This window comes from Mauremys reevesii, linkage group 5 (assembly GCF_016161935.1).
Source record: "Mauremys reevesii isolate NIE-2019 linkage group 5, ASM1616193v1, whole genome shotgun sequence".
Classification (NCBI taxonomy): Eukaryota; Metazoa; Chordata; order Testudines; family Geoemydidae; genus Mauremys; species Mauremys reevesii.
The window spans coordinates 109,833,255-109,854,473 of NC_052627.1; the positions used below are offsets into that span (position 1 = coordinate 109,833,255).

At 42.7% G+C, this 21,219-nt stretch overlaps 1 protein-coding gene across 3 annotated transcripts in view; it reads left to right on the top strand.

Annotated features, from left to right (window-relative positions):
* The window catches only part of FBXL5 (F-box and leucine rich repeat protein 5), a 53,130-nt gene that overhangs the window by 20,857 nt on the left and 11,054 nt on the right, over positions 1–21,219 (top strand). For 2 of the 3 annotated variants that reach the window (XM_039539990.1, XM_039539989.1), the window contains exons 5-9: positions 292–474; positions 1,776–1,901; positions 9,548–9,696; positions 9,884–9,966; positions 19,015–19,737. In XM_039539990.1, coding sequence (XP_039395924.1) covers positions 292–474; positions 1,776–1,901; positions 9,548–9,696; positions 9,884–9,966; positions 19,015–19,737 — 1,264 coding nt within the window. The remainder of the gene's footprint in view (positions 1–291; positions 475–1,775; positions 1,902–9,547; positions 9,697–9,883; positions 9,967–19,014; positions 19,738–21,219) is intronic. The other variant, XM_039539988.1, reaches the window with a different exon arrangement.

Consider the following 21,219-nt stretch of genomic DNA (forward strand, 5'->3'; position numbering starts at 1 on the left):
TAAAGGAAATGGTAGGCGTTGAACTGAGTTATTTTGATCTTCAGTGGCATTTATAACATAGAATGTTTAAAAAACACACCTGCTTCCCCCCCCCCCCCCCCGCCTCTGAATATTTTTATATGAAATATTCTTTTAGCTCTTATTACCAAACAAATTGAATGTTTTCTTATGTTAGCTTTAATGCATTTTATCATTGCATCACCTTGGGGAAAAATGAGTCCAGCCATTATCACTTAACTGCAGAAGCATACGCTGATACCCCTTTATTAACACACACGTTTTATATTTCAGAAACTGAAGTGACAGGGCATACCACAAATATTACCCATCTTCCTCCTGAAGTAATGCTGACCATTTTCAGTTACCTTAACCCTCAGGAGTTGTGTCGATGTAGTCAAGTAAGCTCTAAGTGGTCTCAACTGGTTAAAACTGGATCTCTTTGGAAACACCTTTACCCTGTTCACTGGGCCAGAGGTAGGTGATTGAATTTTTCAGCTGTTTTTAAAAACATTTCAGGGATCTGATTTTGGAAATTACAAAATATAATAGATTAGTATTTTGTGTAACTAATCTAGATTAACTGAGTGTAGGTGCTCCATTTGGTCATGGTGGCATTACACAGCTTAATTTGATGTGTTAGAAGTTGATTTTGAGAGAGGGAACAACTTCAAGCTTAGTTTAATGTTTTATTTTTTGGTAGTGATTGAAAAGACAGTATATACAAGAATGGACCCAACTTAATTGAAACGGTAATATGCTAACCCATATATGATCTAACAATTATTTTAATTGGTAATACATCTTAGTAATTGGAAATAAGGTTAGTATATTGTATTCTCTATCCTTGTGTTCTAAATGGTGATCTTGTGGCTGCTTTAGTAGTTTTATTGCAGTGGATTCAGAGAAATTGTATAATAAAAGTGAAATATTTCATATTTTTGTTACGTTGCAGGCTTTTCTTGTACAGACAAAGTCTTTAGAGGCTCTTTACGTATTGCAAGACTCCCATAAAGGGTACAAGCCACAGAAGCAACAAAACCCCTGTTCCTTTGCAGATAGTTAATCGGCATGTCACTGTTTCCCCACAATTAGTAAGAGAAACATCATATCCAACTGGTTGTCCATTGGAAAAAGCTTGTTTTCTACACAACTGAGTCACGTGTGCAGTGTGTAATTGAAAACTCATGAGCTATAGCTGTTGGAAGTGTTTTTATTCCACACTGATCAACTCCCTGACCAAGTGACCTGACCAATAAATTGTGAGGATTTCATATTAGAAAGGAAATTTGTTTATTTCATGCAGGTTTTTTTGCTTAGTAAATTGATAGTTGGTTACACCAATTGTTAAATGAACAATTTGTAAATATACTTATTTTGTTATAGAATTTTAGAAACAGGAAATCAAATATTTTTTCAATGAGGTACACCATTATTTCAGTTCTACTTTGCATTTTCGTGCTGGACTCTAGTGCGGAAATATGAAAAATAGAGAGTCCTCATTAAGAAATAGAACAATAGTTAACCTAATGGAGATATTGAAATTGTCTCAGAAATTCTAAAAACTTTTGAACATTCACTTTAAATACATATACATTTCCTGATGCTTATAATATAACAGTCCAATTCAACTTCAGTTGAAGAAAATAGAAAATCTTTTACTTATATCATTGGATTTTACCCCAATATATAACACACAATTGCTGGAGTTTTCAGTTATAAAGATCAAATGTTTCCTACAGTGCTTTTTCATTTATTTCCTTTTTTTGGCTGAGTAGGTGACTGGTACAGTGGTCCTGCAGCTGACCTTGATACTGAACCTGATGAGGAGTGGGTGAAAAATAGAAAAGATGAAAGTCGGGCTTTTCAGGAATGGGATGAAGATGCTGACATAGATGAATCTGGTAGGTAAAATATAATCTAGAATTAATTGCTATGCAAAGTTCCTTTTCAGCTTTTCATGATGAAGATGCAAAAACCCCCAGTAGATGTAATCATGTAGCTATAATTTTATACAGAGGCAAATGTAGATACTTCTGTTGTCAGTAGCTACTGGTGTGGTGCTCTGCTCTTGTTCGATGATGATAACTGTTGGCTGCGTGTGTGTTCCCTCTGTGTGCTGCCCTGGCTCTGCGCAGATAGCTGACACAGCAAACCCTGAAAGAACCCCTAAAAACCACAGACTCTAGTAAGGTACGAAGGAACCCAAGCCAGGTTTATTGTCAAACGAAGCACAGTAATAGTTTCCTATAGACTCTACAGGACATACTATGAATATGTGCCCCCTGGCAATGGACACAACTCAGTCAGTGGCGGGACACTCCACTGCCCCCTAGGCTGGACAAAGATGGACATTCCGGGACCTACTTTTATACAGTTACAGGACAGATTACTCATCCCTACTAACGTACTGAGGTACAGCCCCTTGGCTCATTAGGGTGCTGTCTCCCCCTTTGTTTCAGACAAACAGATCTATCCATCATGCTGTCCTCTTTGACCCTGCACCTGCCTGTTCCTTGTTATGTCTGTGGAGTGTCCAGGTGCCATCTTGGCAGAAGTTTCTCTTATTAGCACTTATATGTGAATGCACCTGCTTCTAACAACCCTCATCTCGCCAACTTCTGTGAGTGAGGCCTGCCTCTGGCTCACAGCCCAGCTTTTGCTTAGCAATGCCTGGAAGTACTTTGGTTCAGGCTTCAGGCCTCAGACTATTGTTAGTCTGATGTGTAACAAAAAAATCCTGTGGCACCTTTATAGACTAACAGACGCATGCTCACAGGAGCGTGGTGGTGGGTGAAATGGTGAATACATGAAAAAAAAGTGGGTATTCACCCACGAAAGCTCATGCTGCAGAACGTCTGTTAGTCTATAAGGTGCCACAGGATTCTTTGTTGCCTAGGCCTCAGACTGGCCCTCTGACACAAGAGTTTGTTTCAGGGCCTCATCTTACTGCAACTTTCTTTTAAAAAACAGTTTTATCTTAATTGATTATAGTACATACATTAAATGTTTCTTCATTTATTCATAATTGTAATCTGGAATGTGTACTTTTACCTTGGGCTAGCAGAAAATACTTTGAATTTGGGCAGTTTCAACTACCAACTGTAGAATTAAGATTAAACTAATATAATTAAAAGAACACAGGCACACTGACTCTTGAGCAGTTAGTTGATGTCCTCTACATATTACATGGATATAAAATGTTTTCAGATATGGTACTACTTTTTGTTAGACAACCACACTTTCGTTTACTAAAGCAAAGCAGTAGCAAGCAGTCACCCTAACCAATGTCTCATAATGTCAATCTCTGTGAAGTATGCAAAACACAACACACACAAACTTTGTTTGTCCACAGTTTAATGATAGCTACAACATCTTTCTTACTTTGTGTTACTAAGGCTTGGAATAATTATGCTCCTGTCTCTGTTTTGGCTATCCCATTTCCAGCTCTGTACTCAGTTCAGCATGAGCTGAACATTGGGGAAGGGCAATACCATAATTTTTTTTTAATCTGGTCTGTTTGTCAGAAATTACCCATCTTGAAGACATATTCAGTAGAGTGTGTGTAATTGGTATGTGAATTCCAAGATAAAACTGACTTTAAAAGTGTGTTGCTATTTTCAAGTTTTTAGTCTCAGAATCCTGTTAGATATAAAGGTGCTCTTGGATGCCCAGTTGACTTCAGTAATGCACAATAGTTTTCCTTTCTCTACTGTTGGCCCAGAGGCTGCAATTTTGTCTCTTTGTAAACCACATCCAGGATGGTTGCCTTTGTAACTTGTAACTAATTACTGCAACATCTTCTACACAGAGTTACCAATGGAAAAAGTAATTGGCAGCTTCAGCTAGTACAGAATGCTGTATTATTCTTTGGAATGAGGTGACCATTATGACCAAATAACACTCTGTATTCTGAATTTTACCAGTTTGTGTCTATGTATGTTTTGAATTTTTGGTAGCAACCTGTAAAACCCTAAATGGTGCAGAATCTGAAAGAAACCTTCCTTTTCCTGAGCAATGATGTAATAGCTTTCTATTGGGTTGGTTGCTCTTGTTCGTGTCTGGGGTTTATCTCTGTAGGACAGCTAGCAAGATAGACATGTAGAAAACCACACCTCTGGAACCTACTTCCCAGAGTTGAGCAGATTTTAAAGTGCATCATTAAATGTGTTACGTTAAACTTTTCATTTACATTCACATTCTTTTAGGCACAAGATATGTAGATGTTTTAAACCTTAGTGGTTCCTTGAGTAGTGTCCTATGGGTGCTCCATTGTAAATGTGTCTGCGTCCCTGTGCTGGTGATCACAAACTTGTAGCAATGTCCTTTGGACCTGCGCATGTGCTTTGTCTCATGCTGCGCCATTAGGCTAGCCAGCCCATGCGGGCTAACCATCCTCAGTTCCTTCTCAACTGCCCTGGCTAGAGACATAGCTATTAGCAGTGAGTTAAGTTCTTCTGTTTGCAGTTTGCAATTGGTTTTCCCCAGTTCTAGTTGTAGTTCTAGTTGTTATTTCTTTGTTAGTTTTTCCAGCCCGTCAAAAAACCTTAAAAAACCCACAAACCATCCAAACCCCTTTATTTTTCTTCCCATCTTTTTCCCCCGGGGGACTTTTTCCCTTAGTGGGATATGCCCATCTCCCTGGGTTTCGAGGCAATCTGTTGCAGATAAGAGCACTCAGTGTATTTTCTGCCTAGGTGAGGGTCACATACAGCAAAAGTGCACCTTCAGCCAGTAGCTCTGGCTGAGATCCTGCAAGAACAGAGAGCTCCACCAGAAAATTATCTTCCTGGAGGCAGCTGTGTGACCTCAGTCTTCTGGCAGACATGAGTCTTCCCCATAACTTTCAACTTCTAAGGGAAATGGGTCAAAGAAACAAGCTGGGGACTCCTCTTGTGAGTCCTTCAAGAAGAGGGCGAGGAAGTTCCCATAGCGAGTGTATTGATAGCCGCAAATTATCTCTATCTTGTTCGGTATCCTCAGCAGCACCAGTACAGGGCTACACCATATGACAGGGACTGGTAATGCCTTCATCCCTTTGGCAGGACGGCATATTCCTCTGCCATCTTGCAGTTCTATGTCGCCAACTAGCAGGCACTCACGGCCAAATATAACTATAAAAATTATAACAAACTCAATGACTTTACTGACAAATTACCCGAGACACATCAGGAATCCTTTAAAGGCATCATTCAAGAGGGACAATTATCAGCAAAAACAAAGCTACAATTGGCCCGTAGTACCACCGACACAGCCGCTAGGCCCATCTCCACAGTGGTGGTGATGCGATGGACATCCATGATTCCACTTGTTGGGATTCCGGAAAGAGATGCAGTCCACGGTGGAAGATCTTCCTTTTGAGGGGATGAAGCGCTTCGCTGAAAAGACCGACGCCCCCCTTCATACCTTAGGCTACCATTCCAGGTAGCTGGGAATCTATACGCCGGGGCAAAAGAGGTGTTTTAGTCTCCAATCTCAGCACAGACCATATGTGGCTCAATATCAACCTCAACACCATTAAGAAACGCAGAGGAAGAAAGGGAAATTCCTGAAGTGCAAACTGTCTGGTCTGCAAACCTCGTCCCAACTCCCTGCATCTAAACACCACATTTGACAGGCAGGTCGAGGTGCCATGAGACCACTCCCCACAACTGACACAACCGACTGTGATTGTATACCCGTTTGGCCACCGATTGGCAATGTTCTGCTCTGCTTGGGAACATATAATGTCGGACTGATGAGTTTTAGAGATTGTCCAATCTGGGTACTCCATTCACTTCACCTCCATAGCCTCTCCACAACCCCCTTTCCCATCCCTCATCAGGGATCCTTCTCATGGGAGTTTGACGACAGGAGATAAATCTCCTCCTCCAGTTAGGAGCCAGAGAACTGGTATCTGTGTCTGTGAGGCAAGGAGTTCTACTCTCATTACTTCCTAATTCTCTGAAGAAAGGAAAGTTGGAGACAGCCTTCCAAGGGGGCAGTGGAGGCTAAAGACATATCTGGCTTCAAGACTAAGCGTGATAAGTTTATGGAGGGGATGGTATGATAGCCTAATTTTGGCAATTAATTGATCTTTGACTATTAGTGGTAAATATGCCCAATGGTCTGTGATGGGATGTTAGATGGGGTGGGATCTGAGTTACTACAGAGAATTCTTTCCTGGGTGTCTGGTGAGTCTTGCCCACATGCTCAGGGTTTAGCTGATTACCATATTTGGGGTTGGGAAGGAATTTTCCTCCAGGGCAGATTGGCAGAGGCCCTGTGGGTTTTTCGCCTTTCTCTGCAGCGTGGGGCACGGGTCACTAGCTGGAGGATTCTCTACACCTTGAAGTCTTTAAACCACGATTTGAAGACTTCAGTAGCTCAGACATAGGTTATGGGTTTGATACAGGAGTGGGTGGGTGAGATTCTGTGGCCTGCATTATGCAGGAGGTCAGACTTAGACGATCATAATAGTCCCTTCTGATCTTAAAGTCTATGATTCTATGATACTGGACCTCAGAGCTCTCAACAAGTTTGTCAAGGCTCAGACGTTGAAGATGATCACCTTACTGAACACCTTACTGAAGATTGGAACAGAGAGACTAGTTTTTGGCCCTCAACCTCTAGGACGCCTACTTTCACATCTCGATCCTACCAGCTCACAGATGATTTCTCAGGTTCACTCTGGGACATGACCAAACGATACAGAGTCCTCCCCTTTGAGCTATCATCAGCCCTGAGTATTTTCCAAAGTTCTCTCAGTGGTAGCCACTCACTTATGCTCGCAAGGGATAATGATTTACCCATACCTAAATGACTTTCTCCTCAGAGTCTGATCTCTCCAGGAGGCCCACAAAGCTGCCAACATTACAATACACTTGTTCACAGAACTGGGTTTACAGGTCAAGACCCAGAAGTCAACCCTTACCCCAGTGCAATGGCTGGAATTCATTGGGGCCGACCTAGACGCCATACAGGCCAAAGTCCTCCTACCTCACCACTGGTTCCTATCCCTGGCTTTGCTCATAGACGCCATTCAGTACAGTCCAGATTCTGACCAGACTCTGCCTCCAACTCTTGGGACACATGGCAGCAGGCACGGCAGTGATACCACATGCAATGCCTCCAACTATGGTTCAGTTTGGTTTACAGATGGGACAAACCTCTGTCACTCCCCACCAGGATCAAAAATTCCTTAAACTGGTGGAAGGACCTGACAGATGTCAGAGATCCCCTTCTCACACACATCACCATTGTTGGTTCTTACCACGACACACCACTCCTAGGGAAGGCTGCACATTTAAATGGCCTCACGATGCAAGGCAAATAATGGTCACCTTCGGAGATGGCTCTACACATCAGTCTCCTCAAACTGAGAGCTGTCAGCATGTCTGTGCCCTGTTCCTTCCGCTGATCGCAGGATCACATACAAAGATCCTAACAGACAACAGCCATAGCAACTGGGAGGGCTGGGGGTAGCTCGCCCTCTCTGTGCATGGAGGCAATGAGACTATGGAAATGGTGCATCTCTCACAAAGTCACTTTGTCCACGACTTACCTCCTGGGTATGCAGAACTTGATAGTGAACAACCTCAGTCACAAATTCCTGCATGATGACAAGCGGGAGACGCACTTGTTAGTACTCCACGACTTGTTATACAATGGGGAACACTATCCATAGACTTGTTCACCACTTACCAGAACAAGAAGCGTCCATGCTACTGCTCCAGGGCAGGGATGGAACAGCACTCTCTGGGTGGTGCTCTTCTCTCCTGGGACAAGACCTTCTTTTACGCCTTTCCTCCATTTCCTCTTCTGCTGAAGGTCCTGCTAAAGATAAAAAGGGATGGAGCTCACATCATCCTGATTGCTCCTACTTGGCCAAGACAGACCCGGTGCCCTTATCTGACACAGCTTGCGACATGCCTGCCGATCTCTCTCGTGACCTTTCCACACCAGCTCTCACAAGCTGAAGGGTGTACCCTACATGCCAACAGGGAGATTCTCTGCCTCAAAGCATGGCTTCCGCTTGGTTCCAGGACCTAGAAATGTCATGCGCAAAGGTAGTACAAGAGGTTCATTTACACAGTAGAAAGTCCTCCACACGACGTACTTGCCTGCAGAAATGGTCTCAGATTTGGTGCATGTCCTAACAGATCTCTCCAACATCAGCAACTCTTCCACATGTTGTAGAATATGCTCTGACCCTTAAAAAGTCAGAATTATCCCTAAACTCTTTTAGGGTCCATCTAGCAGCTATTACAGCCTTTCGCCATCCCGTAGAGGGATATTCTGTGCTGTCATATCCAGCCACCAAAAGATTCATTAAGGGTATAATAAAAGTCTTCGCTCAACTTTGACTCCCTACCTCCATGTGGGACCTAAACCTGGTACTGAAAGGGCTGACTAGGCCCCCACTTTGAATCCACGGCTACCTGTTCGCTAACCTACCTATCAATGAAAAAAGCCGACCCGATAGCAATTACTTTGGCCAAAAGGATAGGAGAGATAGCAAGTCTGATGGCACATCCTCCTTACACAGTTTCCTTTCCAGACAAGATTACAGTCAGGCCACATCCAAAATTTATTCCTCAGGTAACCTTCCCGTTTCACATGAATCAATCAATTCACCTTTGAATCTTCTATGCCAAGGCTCACCAATATGATAGGGAGATTAACTACATACCCCACATGCTAGGAGAGCCCTGGCCTTCTACCTTGATAGGATAAATGCCTTTGGGCAGTCCCCTAGACTTTCCTCTCTGTTTCAGGAAGATCTAAGAACTCAGCAATATCAGCCCAAAGACTCTCTATGTGGGTCTTGAAATGCATCAGACAGTGCTACCAAATTCATAACGTGACCCCCACCTCCTAGACTTGATCTGTACACATTCCACAAGATCAATCTCTTCATCTGTCGCCTTCTTCAAGGATGTCACTATCTCAGAGATTGGCAGAGCGTCGACATGGGACATGCAGAACATTATGCAATCGCTGGAGAGACTGTCTCCGATGCCATACTCTGCTCCACAGTACTGTCATCTTTAACTGACCCGACTCTGAAGTCCCAGTCCTCCAGAAGGGATACTACTTGGGAGTCACGTACAGTGGAGCATCCGTAGGGACACTACTTGAAGAAGTTTTTTACTCACCTTGTGCAGTAACAATGGTTCTTCAAGATGTATGTCCCTATGGTTGTCCACAAACCACCCTCCTCCCCTCTACTTTGGAATTCTTGTTTGACTCTGTGGTAGAGAAGGAACTGAGGACGGTTAGCCCACTTGAGCTGACTAACCTTGTGGCACAGCATGAGGAGAGGCAGCGCATATGCTGGCCTAATGGACACTGCAATGAAATTCTCCAGTCAGCAGCACAGAGATGCAGACACACCTACAGTGGAATACCCATGGGGGAGACATCTCGAAGAACCATCGTTGCTGCATAAGGTGGGTAACTTTTTTTTTTTTTTGTAAATCTTGTATTTAATGTGATATGGGGAGATGAACTCTATAAATCTCTCTAAATATATTATAAAGTCTTAGTTTTCTCTTTGGTTTATTTTCAGAAGAGGCTGCAGAAGAATCACTTGCAATTAACATAGCACAGATGGAAAAGCATTTACTCCATGGCTTAATTCATAATGTTCTCCCACATGTAGGCACTTCAGTGAAAACACTAGTACTGGCCTACAGTTCTGCAGTTTCTAACAAAATGGTATGTATCCTCAGCACTAATACATTTGAGTGTGCAGGCTATAATTAGTAATAATATATAATTAGTGTGCTTGAGTCTGTATTGTCAGTGAAGTTGAATGAGTGTTCATTTGCATGTTGGCTGAGAGAGACTCTTTTTAATTGTCTACATTATTTGCTTTTCTTTATTTTTTCATTTCCTTTGCTAGGTTAGACAGTTCTTGGAACTTTGTCCTAACTTGGAACATCTGGATCTCACTCAAACTGATATTTCAGACTCTGCATTTGAAAGGTTAGTTATTTGCTTTTAAAAACTTTGTATCTATAGCTTTTCCAGTAAAAAAAAAAAACAAACAAACAAACAAAAAAAAAAAACCAAACCTAGAGCAATACAGTGACAAGTATAGTAATTATACATAGAACTTGCATTCATCCATAACCAACAATCAAACTAAAGCAACATTAATATTCTACTTAATATGGCAGGCAAAGCTTATAACTGGAATGGAACATTTTGAAAAGACTTTTTAAATGTTTCAGTATTGCACATAACCCCAGTGAGTTGCAACCCTTGGATAATAATCTTATGGGTGTAATGTTAACACTTAATGAATGTAATCCATACTTACTACTTCTTTGAGCGTTAGACTGGGTATTTGCTGTGGGTGTGGATGCGCACCTTGTGTCCATGACTGGAAATTCTTCAAAAATAGTAGCTGTTTGCGAATGTGCCCTCACTGCTTCCATGATCCCAACCAAGAGCGTTTGGGGCCGTGCAGGCCAACAGCCTCTCGAGTTCCATTCTACCACTTGCAGTCTGGAATGGAACCATTCTCTGTCTGTAGCCTTTCCAACTTTCCTGCTTGATGATCGGTTCCTTAAATTTTAAATAGTTTTGTAGGTATTTTATATTTAGATAGGTAGCTGTAGTGATAGTTAGTTTGAGGGTAGTGGGTTCCTCTTCCTTCGTTTCCCCACCATTTGGGGCACCTATTATGCCTAATGTTCTAGATTTCATAGCCTGGCTGGCCTGCCCCCATGGGTTCCCACTGAGTGACCTGCACAAGAGCTGTCTGTACTGCCTTGGGGAAGCACAGATCCCCTCAGGTATGACATCTGCCATGCCTTTCCTCAGTGTACTAGGCAATGTCAGGAATTCAGACTTGTGCCTTATGGAGTTCTCTGTGAGGCCCTGTTTGGACCTGGGGCTCTCCTGCTCCTCATCTACCGTATCTGAGCCTCCAGGTAGCATCCCTCCAGACTTCAGTTGAGTCAAGAAATCTAAGGACCCCACTAAACGGAGGTATGAAGGAGGCAAGGGTGAACACCCTCAGAAGAAGAGGAATAAATCACTTCAGAAATCCTCCAAAAAGAGGTTTATTTCTCCCCTTCCTCAGACACCACCTGATGCCCCAGAAAGGGTACATCCAGACCTTGCAGGGAGCAGAGGCCATTATCGACAGTACTGAGAGGTGCCCTGAAATTGTATGCTGAATGGGCAGGACCAATCCAACACCGCACAGAGGCAGAAAGGACTGTATATGCCCTCTGCATTGTTAGCACCAATCCAGCAGAAGTCTACTACTTCAAAGAAAGCATTGGCAGATCCAGCCAGGATGCCTGCCACCTCTCCTCTGGTGAGATCTCAATATGCTCTGCTTGAAGATCTGGCATTCTGTGTGTATCCAGAATCTCTGATCCTCTTGGACCGATTCTGCTGAGAGATGTCCGAACACTATCAACTCAACATTTGCCAATCCCGAGCTCCAGCCGTCAGGCAGAGGCTCCAGCACTGTCAATGTACTATTCATCGGCTCATGTCTGTAGCCTGTCAGGGTCAGGATACATACCTATTGGCTTGGCTACAAGAGCCTGACAACTCCTACTTGTCAGATGAAAATGATCCAGTACTCATGGTTCCCCTGATATTACCCAGTTAAGAGCTATCAGCCCTAACAGGACTTCGAAAGTCTTCCGGATGTCTTCGTAAACCACAGTATTGCTAAGGGACCAACAGTACCCCACATAGGGCCCACCTTCATGCCTTTATGATCCTGTCCACTGACCTTGTTGAGGCTCTTGGGATTAATATCATGTGCCAGCATATGAGGATCCTGGATATCACTGCCAACAATAGCCCAAGTTCCTACAGAAGTGCTTGTTAAGTAGGAACAGTGGGAACCACTGGATCCCTTGGCAGTGCTTTCTTCATCTTCCCAGATGAGGCAGTGACACCAGCTTTTCCCTTGCCACCAGATGATTACAGGCAGTGCCATGGCCTCCTGAAGAGGATAGCTTAATCTCTTAAGGTCCCACTACAGTTGATTCAGGATCTTACCCAAAATTTCCTGGATTTTCTCCAAGCTATGGCTTCCTCTAAGGTGGTGTGCCCCATCATCAGGGTCGTATTGGAGCTTTATAAAACGTTTTGGCACATACCTGGTACTTGTGCCCTGCCCCTGAAGAGGGCTTAAAAGAAATACTTTGTTCGTTCCCAAGGGAGCAGAATATTTGTTTTCCCACCTTTAATACCAACTCCTTAGTGGTACAGGCTGTCATGGAGTAAAGCACACTGCACCGGCCTGGTTCCACCCCTCTTGACAAAGATACCAAGAGGTATCTCTTTAGCAGAAAGAACTTTTAGTTGGCTAGCTTACTATTCCGCGTAGCGAATTACTAGGCATCGATGTCCAAGTACGACTTCATGAATTACAATAAGCTGAAATTCTCTAAATTGCTGAAGGAATTTAGGTCCCAATTCCAGGCCATCCTGGATGAGGGAAATCTGGTTACAAAATTGACCTTCAGGCATTTCTCAATGCAGAGGATATTGCATCATGTTGCATGCCTGCCTTGGTGGTTATGAGATGGGCTTCAGGTTGCAGTCCTTGGGGCTTCCCTAGAATGTTCAGGTGATGGTACAGGATTTCTCCTTTGCGGTAACAGTCTTTTGAATGAAAAGATAGAGAAGTCACTGCACACTCACAAGGACTTTTGTGCTATCCTCTGCTTTTTGGGGATCTATACCTTGGCACCCCTTAGGAAATATTCCAGGTTGCTGTTTCCGGTTACCACACACTACCTCAGTCATTTTTCTACCAAGGGATCTAGGAACCCCTTAGAAAATGACAGAGGCTCCATTGTGGAAGACACTCCACACCACCGCCCTCCCCTCTTCAGTCCCAACTGCCTACCAAGAAGGCATTTTGATGGGGTGCTTGAGAGCCACCAACTAGTCTCCATACCACCTGTTATCCCCACCCCTTTTGGTGGATGCCTGGCCTGTTTCCTCCTGATGTGGCACCTTATCACATAGGACAAATGGATTTTGGACATCATCTCAACTGGCTACATCCTAGAATTCTTGTCTGGCCCCCCCTCCTCATCCCTTTTCAGGAACTCCTCTCATGCATCTGAAGAAGTGGGGTTTTTTACCCACAAAAGCGTATGCCCAAATAAATTTTTAGTCTTTAAGGTGCCACCGCACTCCTTGTTGTTTTTGCTCTCATGAGAGGATTCTCAAACAGGAGGGGGACTCCCTAATCCAGTTGGGAACAAGACATCCTGTGCCCTCTTCTCACAAGGAGAAGGGCTTTTGCTCAAGATACTTCCTCACCTCCAAACAGAAGAGGGGCTGGAGACCCATCCTGGACCAAACAGCTAAATGTCTACTTCATTCAGTGACACCCCCTGGCCTCAATAATCTCCTCCACAAACAAAGGTGACCAGATTGTTGCCCTCTATCTGAAAGATGCATATTTTCATTTGGATATTCGCCCAGTTTGCAGGAGATTTCTTCATTTCACTGTAGGTCCAGAGCACTTTCAGTACAGAGTGTTCCCCTTTGGCCTATTGGTGGTCCTGAGAGTTTTTGTGAAGGTACTTTAGAATGGTGGGTGTGTACCCCCACAGACAAGTCAGCCCAATATTTTCCTACCTGGATGATTGTCTGCTCACGGGTTGGTTGTATCAGGAAGTGCAAGTAAAAGTCACCACCTCACTTGAACTATTTTATGCTTTAGAGCTTCAGGTAAATTCAGAAAATCCATGTACCCCTCCCTCCCCCCCGGTCCCTCACAAATTACGGAATTTATTGGAGTGAAACTGAACTCAATTGTGGCAAGGGCCTACATACCTCAGGACTGATTCCTCGTAATGAGGGACCTGGTTGCCCAACTTCATCTCAGCCCTCAGATGATGGCCTGTTCCTGCTTAGGCCTCTGGGTTTGGCTGAGGTTGGTCAGTGCACCAAGTAGGGACTCTTTGGCAAGAAGGTCTTGCTCCCCTGGAACGTGTTACCATTACTCATTTGGTGGGGGACCAAGAATACAGTATGCATTGGGTCCTCTTTGTTTCCAAACCACCTACAAAGACACTCATCATGGATGTCTCTCTTCTGGGATGGGAAGCACACTTGTTCAACCAGACAGCTTGGCATTCCTGGTTCCCGTAGGAATCTAGGCAACACATCAATCTTCTTGAGCTTCAGGCGGTACACGAAACATGCAAGATGTTCATACCTCTTATTTGGTTTGCTCATATCCTGGGTAGCTCAGACATGACCATTGTTTATTATATAAACAAACGGAGGATCAAGATCCATCCCAGACTGCAAACGGGGTCCAACTCTGGAATTGGTGTATCCCTCATCAGATTACCCTCTCAGCAGTACTTATTGTAGGTGCAATGAACTCCCTTGTGGACAGCCTCAGCAGGTGTTTCCACAGGGATCACAGGTGGGAGCTCCACCCATCAGTAGCGCAGTACATCTTTCATTAATGGTGTGTCCCATCCTGGGAGCTTTTTGCTATTCAGTCGAATGAAAAGGTCTTTACAGATTTGCTCCAGAGTGGCTCTGGACCTCAGCTCCAGAGGGGATGCCTTCCTAGTGTGGTGGTTGACTTGCTGATGTACTGCTTTCCTACCATCCTCTTACAACTCTGTCCTCAGGAAAATCAAGCTGGACAGGGTAGCAGTGATTCTTATATCTCCCTGGTGCCTGAGACCGTTCTGGTTCACCATCATCCTGCAGTTGGCCTCATGCCTGTGCATTCACATACAACTGTTCCCAGACCTACCATCTCAGAAAAATGGCAGGATCAGCTACTTCCACCTTCACCTCGGCTTCTCTCTATCTGGTGGCATAGTTTTTGGATGGACAATTCATAGGATCATAGAATCATAGAATATCAGGGTTGGAAGGGACCTCAGGAGGTCATCTAGTCCAATCCCCTGTTCGGAGCAGGACCAATCCACCACAAATGTCCAATCCATCCTTAACAATAGCAGGAGACTATCTATAGAGAAGAGATTCTCCCTGTGGAGTGATCAGCACCACTTAAAATCTTGAGGAATCAGGAATCCATGTAATCCTGGAATATCTTCTCTTGTTGAAGACAGCAGGCCTGTCCATCAGTTCTGTAAGTGTACGTTTGGTGGCTATTTATATATACCTTCTATTCTTACTCCCCACTACTGTGAAGTTCCTGTAGGGTATCATAAGGATGTTCCTTCTGGTATTTAAAGCAGCTCATACCTGGGACCTGAAACTCATCCTCACTTATGAGTCCCCATTTGACTCCTGCTTCCTACTAGAAGGACAGAATTAGAATTCAAAATGATCTTGACAAACTGGATAAATGGTCTGATTTAAGTAGGATGAAATTAAAAAAGAACAAATGTTAAGTATTGCATTTAGGAAGGAATAATCAATCCCCACAAATACAAAATGTGAAATGACTATCTAGGAAGGAGTACTGCAGAAAAGGATCTGAGGGGGAGGAGAGGTGTTATAGTGGATCACAAACTAAATATGGGTCAACAATATAATACTTTTGCAAAAAAAATAAAATAAACATCATTCTGGGATGATAGCAGGAGTATTGTAAGCAAGTCATGAGAAATAATTCTTCTACTCTACTCAGCACTACTGATAAGGCCTTAACTGGAGTATTATGTCCAGTTATAAACAAATTGGAGAAAGTCCAGAGAAGAGCAACAAAAATGTCTAAAGGTCTACAAAACATGACCTATGAGGAAAGATTGAAAAAATTGGGTTTGTTTAGTCTGGAGAAGCGAAAACTGAGGGGGAGACATAAGTCTTCAAGTACGTAAAAGGTTATTATAAAGAGACAGGAGATAAATTGTTCTTAACCACTGAGGACAGGGCAAGAAGTAATGGGCTTAAATTGCAGCAAGGGGAGATTTAGGTTACACATTAGGAAAACTTCCTAACTGTCAGGGTAATTAAGCACTGGAGCAAATTACCTAGGGAGGTTGTGGAGTCTCAGTCCCTGGAAGTTTTTAAGAACAGGTTGGACAAACATCTGTCAGGGATGGTATAGATAGTACTCAGTCCTGTCTCAGTGCAGGGGACTGGACTAGATGACCTGTCAAGGTCCCACCCAGTCTTACATATCTATGAAGGTTGCCTTCCTGATGGTGATTACCTTTGCTAGGAGAATAGGTGAGCTTGGGGCCCTTCTGGTGGATCCTCCATGCATGGTCTTTCACAGAGATAAAGTATCTTTGAGGTTACATCCCAAGTTCATCCCTAAATTGTCATCTGAATTTTACCTCATCTTCTGGTGTTCTATCCCAAGCCTCAGCATAGCACAGTGGACAGATAGCCCCACTCATTGGATATATGCAGGACTCTAGTCTTATCCTTGCATGGGACAAGACCCTTTCTTTGAAGTCTCCAAGATGGTTCGTCACTATTGCCGAAAGAATGAAAGGGGAAATTTTTCTTTTCCCAAAGACTTCCACAACTGCAACCTCTGTTTTTATGGTCCTATGGAAGCCCTACAACTTCAGGCTGTCAGAAGCCACTCAACTAGATCACAAACAGCTTTGGTGGCTTCCCTACAGGGAATTCCTCTCTCAGAAATATGTAGAGCAGCGACTTGGGGCTCCATTCATACTTTCACCAGGCATTATACCCTAATTTAAGCTTTGGCTGAAGATATTTCCTTTGATTCATTGATCCTTCAGTCTGTAGTACAGAATGTTTCCTGCAACCCTCCTCCTCAATGAGCACTTCTTAGGAGTCACCCTCAGTGAATAACCATAAGCACCAGCATTTAAAGAAGACAGGAAGGTTATGTACCTTGTAGTAACTGGAATTCTTTGAGATGTGTGTTCCCTATTGGTATTCACGACCTGCCCTCCTTCCCTTCTGCTTTAGTTCTCTTGTGATTCACAGTTGAGAAGGAACTGGAGAGGTGGTTGGTCCTCTCTGCCCCTTATGCCCTCATTGGGAGGATGAGGAGGCATAGGGTGCAGCCGTGGACCAATGGACGCTGCTGTTGAAGAACTTCCGGTCCCGGGCGCATGGAGCACATTTGCACCCACATTGAATACACATAGGGCCCACATATCTCAAAGAACTCAAGTTACTATAAGGTAAATATCCTTCCTTTCATGTAGTAGTCAAGAGTGTCTCGGGTTTTCTCCCTGTGGCTCTAGAGCTGATATGGCCTGTAATGGTTAGAGCACTAATTGTAAGAGGGTTCAAATTACTGCATTGTGATCAGGTGTCATGGACCTCTTTGCTTGGGTGGAGTTCTGTTGATTTCACTTTTACAGGTGAGGCTGTAGAAGTTCCATTGGTGTCATTGGGACTTTGTTTGGATGCGGGATCTGGTCTAATAGATCCTGCTACAGTATCGGGCTGAAATTGCGTGTTCTAACAGCATGTATGTCGTAAGTGAGGGGCTAGTGAAGGTTACAAGCTGTCAAAGTTATGGTGGTGGAGCATGTAACATCTGAGCAAAAGATTCCTTAGCACAACATTTAAAGTCTGTTTCAAATGTCAAGCTGGTGGCAGTACTCTATCACATGCTAAAAGATGTCATTGCTTCTTCAAGGCCATATAGAACTTCCATGAGGGATGCTGACCCTCTGGAAGTTATTTACTTGCAGAGCTTGTAACTCCTAAGAAATGTTATCAAGCATCTTATGAAAGTTACCGTCCCTACCAAGGTACTTGGAAGGTTTCAACTAACATTTTTTACCTTTTCCTAATTTTTAATTAGGAAACTATATTTGGACTAGTCCTAAATGTGATTTAGTACATCTAAATAAATTTGAACTTTCAAGGCTATTTATTTTTAGTTATGGGTGGGCAAAAAATAACATCTTTACTCAAAAAATGGAAAAAATAAGCACATCTTTAGAAGCCCATAATTCAAAAATGACTCTGCTCCATTAATGTAAAAAAAAAAATATTTTCCTTAAGACTAAAGATGAGAGATTTCAGGCTAAAAGGTGTGGGATTTTTTGTTTTTATTGTCAAAAGACCAAATTGTTTCCAGTGCAAGCTCTAATCTTTCAACTTCAGTAATGGAGTTGTATTGTGAAGCTAATATGTTCCTAGAGCTCCTTTAGTAAAGTGGAATGTGAGGGAATCTAGAGGAGGATATACATTAAATACATTAATACAAACGCAGCAAAGAGTCCTGTGGCACCTTATAGACTAACAGATGTTTTGGAGCATGAGCTTTCGTGGGTGAATACCCACTTCGTCGGATGCATGCCATGTATTCACCCACGAAAGCTCATGCTCCAAAACATCTGTTAGTCTATAAGGTGCCACAGGACTCTTTGCTGCTTTTACAGATCCAGACTAACACGGCTACCCCTCTGATACTAATACAAACAGCCAAACTTGAAAAACTGTAACAAGTAGGAATTATAACATATAAAAAACTATTAGTCTGAAAGACTTAAAAACAAGGGCCAAATCTCATATTTTTCCAATGGCAGAGTATAGTATCTTTTCCACCTTTGCCAGCTTGCTCAAGCCATTGTATGATCTTGCAGTGTTCAAGTTGCTTGGGAATTTCCAGTAGATTAGGACAGCTCTTTTGGCAACTATATATATAGTGAACAAGAACTGCTTCTGAGAATTGTTCAACCCAGAGATTTCCAGTAGCTTCACTTTGTCTTACAAATCATTTTGGAAATTTATTAAACAGTAGTTGTGGACCTCTGGTGGCTAAAATGTTGTAATTTTGCCACCCATATGTAGTGTTTTAAATAACATTACTGAGCATATTTCATTCCATGTTTCTTTAGATATCCTTACTCTTTTTAGGCATTTATAAAAGTACTTCTCACTGTAGTATGAGTGCCAAATCATATTTTTAAATTCGTTAACGTTTTTCTTTTGTCCCTTCAGAGCTGAGGCACGTGTAATATAAACACTTAATGAATTAATTTCAATATCTAACTTCTCTACAAAAGTCAGAAAACTACTTATCTGCCTATGTTTGTTCATTAAGAGCATTTACAAACATACATAGAATTGTATGTTCAATTTATCCTTTTCTGATTTCAGTTGGTCGTGGGTTGGTTGTTGTCAGAGTCTTCGCCACCTTGATCTGTCTGGTTGTGAAAAAATCACAGATGTGGCCATGGAGAAGATTTCCATAGCATTGGGAATCCTATCAGCTCACAACAACAAAGGAGTTCTGAAAAGTTGCAGAAACCGAAGTGCAAAGACTGTATGGAGAAACAAAGATATTACCATGCAGTCCAACAGGAAGTACAGTTTGCATGATATAACTAATGAACCTCTTATCAAGGAAGAAGGTAATGAGCACTATTGGACTAACCCTGTCAGCTCAGAAAGTTTCAGCTCTGCCTATGTCTGGATGCTAGATGCAGATGATCTGGCTGATATTGAAGATGCTGCTGTGGGGCGACGCAGAAATATTGAGGGACTTTGTGTGTTGGAACCAGCATCCAGTTTTAGTTGTTCAGGATCCTGTTACAATAAAGACATTGTTGGACTAAGGACTAGTGTCTGTTGGCAGCAGCATTGTTCGCCTACTGCCTTTACTTATTGCAGTCACTCATTTTGTTGTGCTGGGACAGCACTAAGAACTATACAAGCACTTCCAGAGTCCTCTGCACTGTGTAAAAAAGCAACAAGGACTAGACAGTCAGAGGGAAAAGACTTTGCATACTCTGGGAGTGAAAAATCAGACCAAGAGACTGCACGAGTTCTTCAGTTCCTCAGCCTGTCTGGATGTTATCAGATCACAGACCATGGTCTCAGGTAAGTAGCCATTTATGAGCTACTGCAGTCATTGAAGAGAACTTCCTAGCTTTTTCTTCCTTGAAAGCTATCAAATAGGATGAAGGCAACAGAGTCCTTTTACACAATGGGCTCAAATTAGGCTTGCAAGATGAGATCGTATGTCGTTCTTATAAAAATAAGAAACATTTTGAATTGTATTAATGCAAAGTGCTCCCTGTTCAGAGACACATAGGGACAGTTACATGATGACTGAATTTTAATAGCCTGATCAACATAACATTTTCCTGGTAGTGATTGCGGGAGAGGTTTAAAGCTTAGCTTTTATGTGGTTACTTTTCATGTTTTATGGCTTAATTTAATTTTGGCTTTGTGGCACTTGTTCTAAAAATTTGCAGTAGTTTTTCCCTGGAACAAAGAATTTTTGAATCCCCAGAAGATATGTAGTTTTATCTGTCTTAAGGTGCATCAACATTTTATGGACAGCAGTTTTGGATGGGTCTTGGAATCCAATCCTTAGAAGTATACACATCTTCAGCAAGAAATTCATGGCTGGTTCATTGGCTTACTATGTGAAAACCTGAAAAGCTAGAGTAGTGTCTCCTTTTAAAATGTTCAGGTACAGTATTGGGCATAAACTGTATGTAAACAAGAACAAGTTGTGTGTGAGATGATATATACAGATGCCCCCCGATTTACGCAATCGTTCCATTCTGGAAAGCTTTGCGTAACTCGAAAACATATACCCATACGTTACGTAAAAATTTCCGCATCTCGAAAATCCTATTTCTGGCTTATGGAACTTTTTCTGTAAGTGTGAATTTGCGTAAGTCAGGTCTTGTGTAACCTGGAGAGCATCTGTAATGCATAGCAAATGAATCTTGACATAGACATTAAGGACTTGGTGCTCATGGTTTAGGGAAGACTAAAAAAAATCATTTCTGAATGTGCAGCATAGCAGTCTCCTAAGACCTTCAGTATTTCCAGATTCATGAGCTGCTGCTCTTTCTGAGTGGAGGACAGGATAGGGAAAGGAGCTCTTTCTCTATTTTCATGAGGAACATCAAAACACATAATTAAATAATTTAAACACAAACACTCCTTGCTTTGGAGAAGACAGAAAACCACTGATGTGGCAGAAAACTGTAGATCAGTCACTTTTTTTAATAAGGTTTCTGCAATTTTTTGTTTTGTCTACACCAGGGCTGCACAACTCGTAAAGCGGTGAGGGCCATATTACCCCAAAGAAAACAGCTGAGGGCCAAATCCCCCCGGCCCCGTCAACCTCCCCCCCCAGCGCTGCCAAGGCCCCCCGAAACACAACACCCCCGCACCACCTGCCCCCCGGAAACAAACCCTCTGTCCCCAGCGCTGCCCCACCAAAACAGCAGTATTGAACCTTGGTAATATGTTATAGCAGGCCCCTAAGGTAGTATAATTAAGGTAAAAGAAAAATGTCTTTTTGCTAGAAGTAGAATAAGATCTTCCCCCAACTTTGTAATC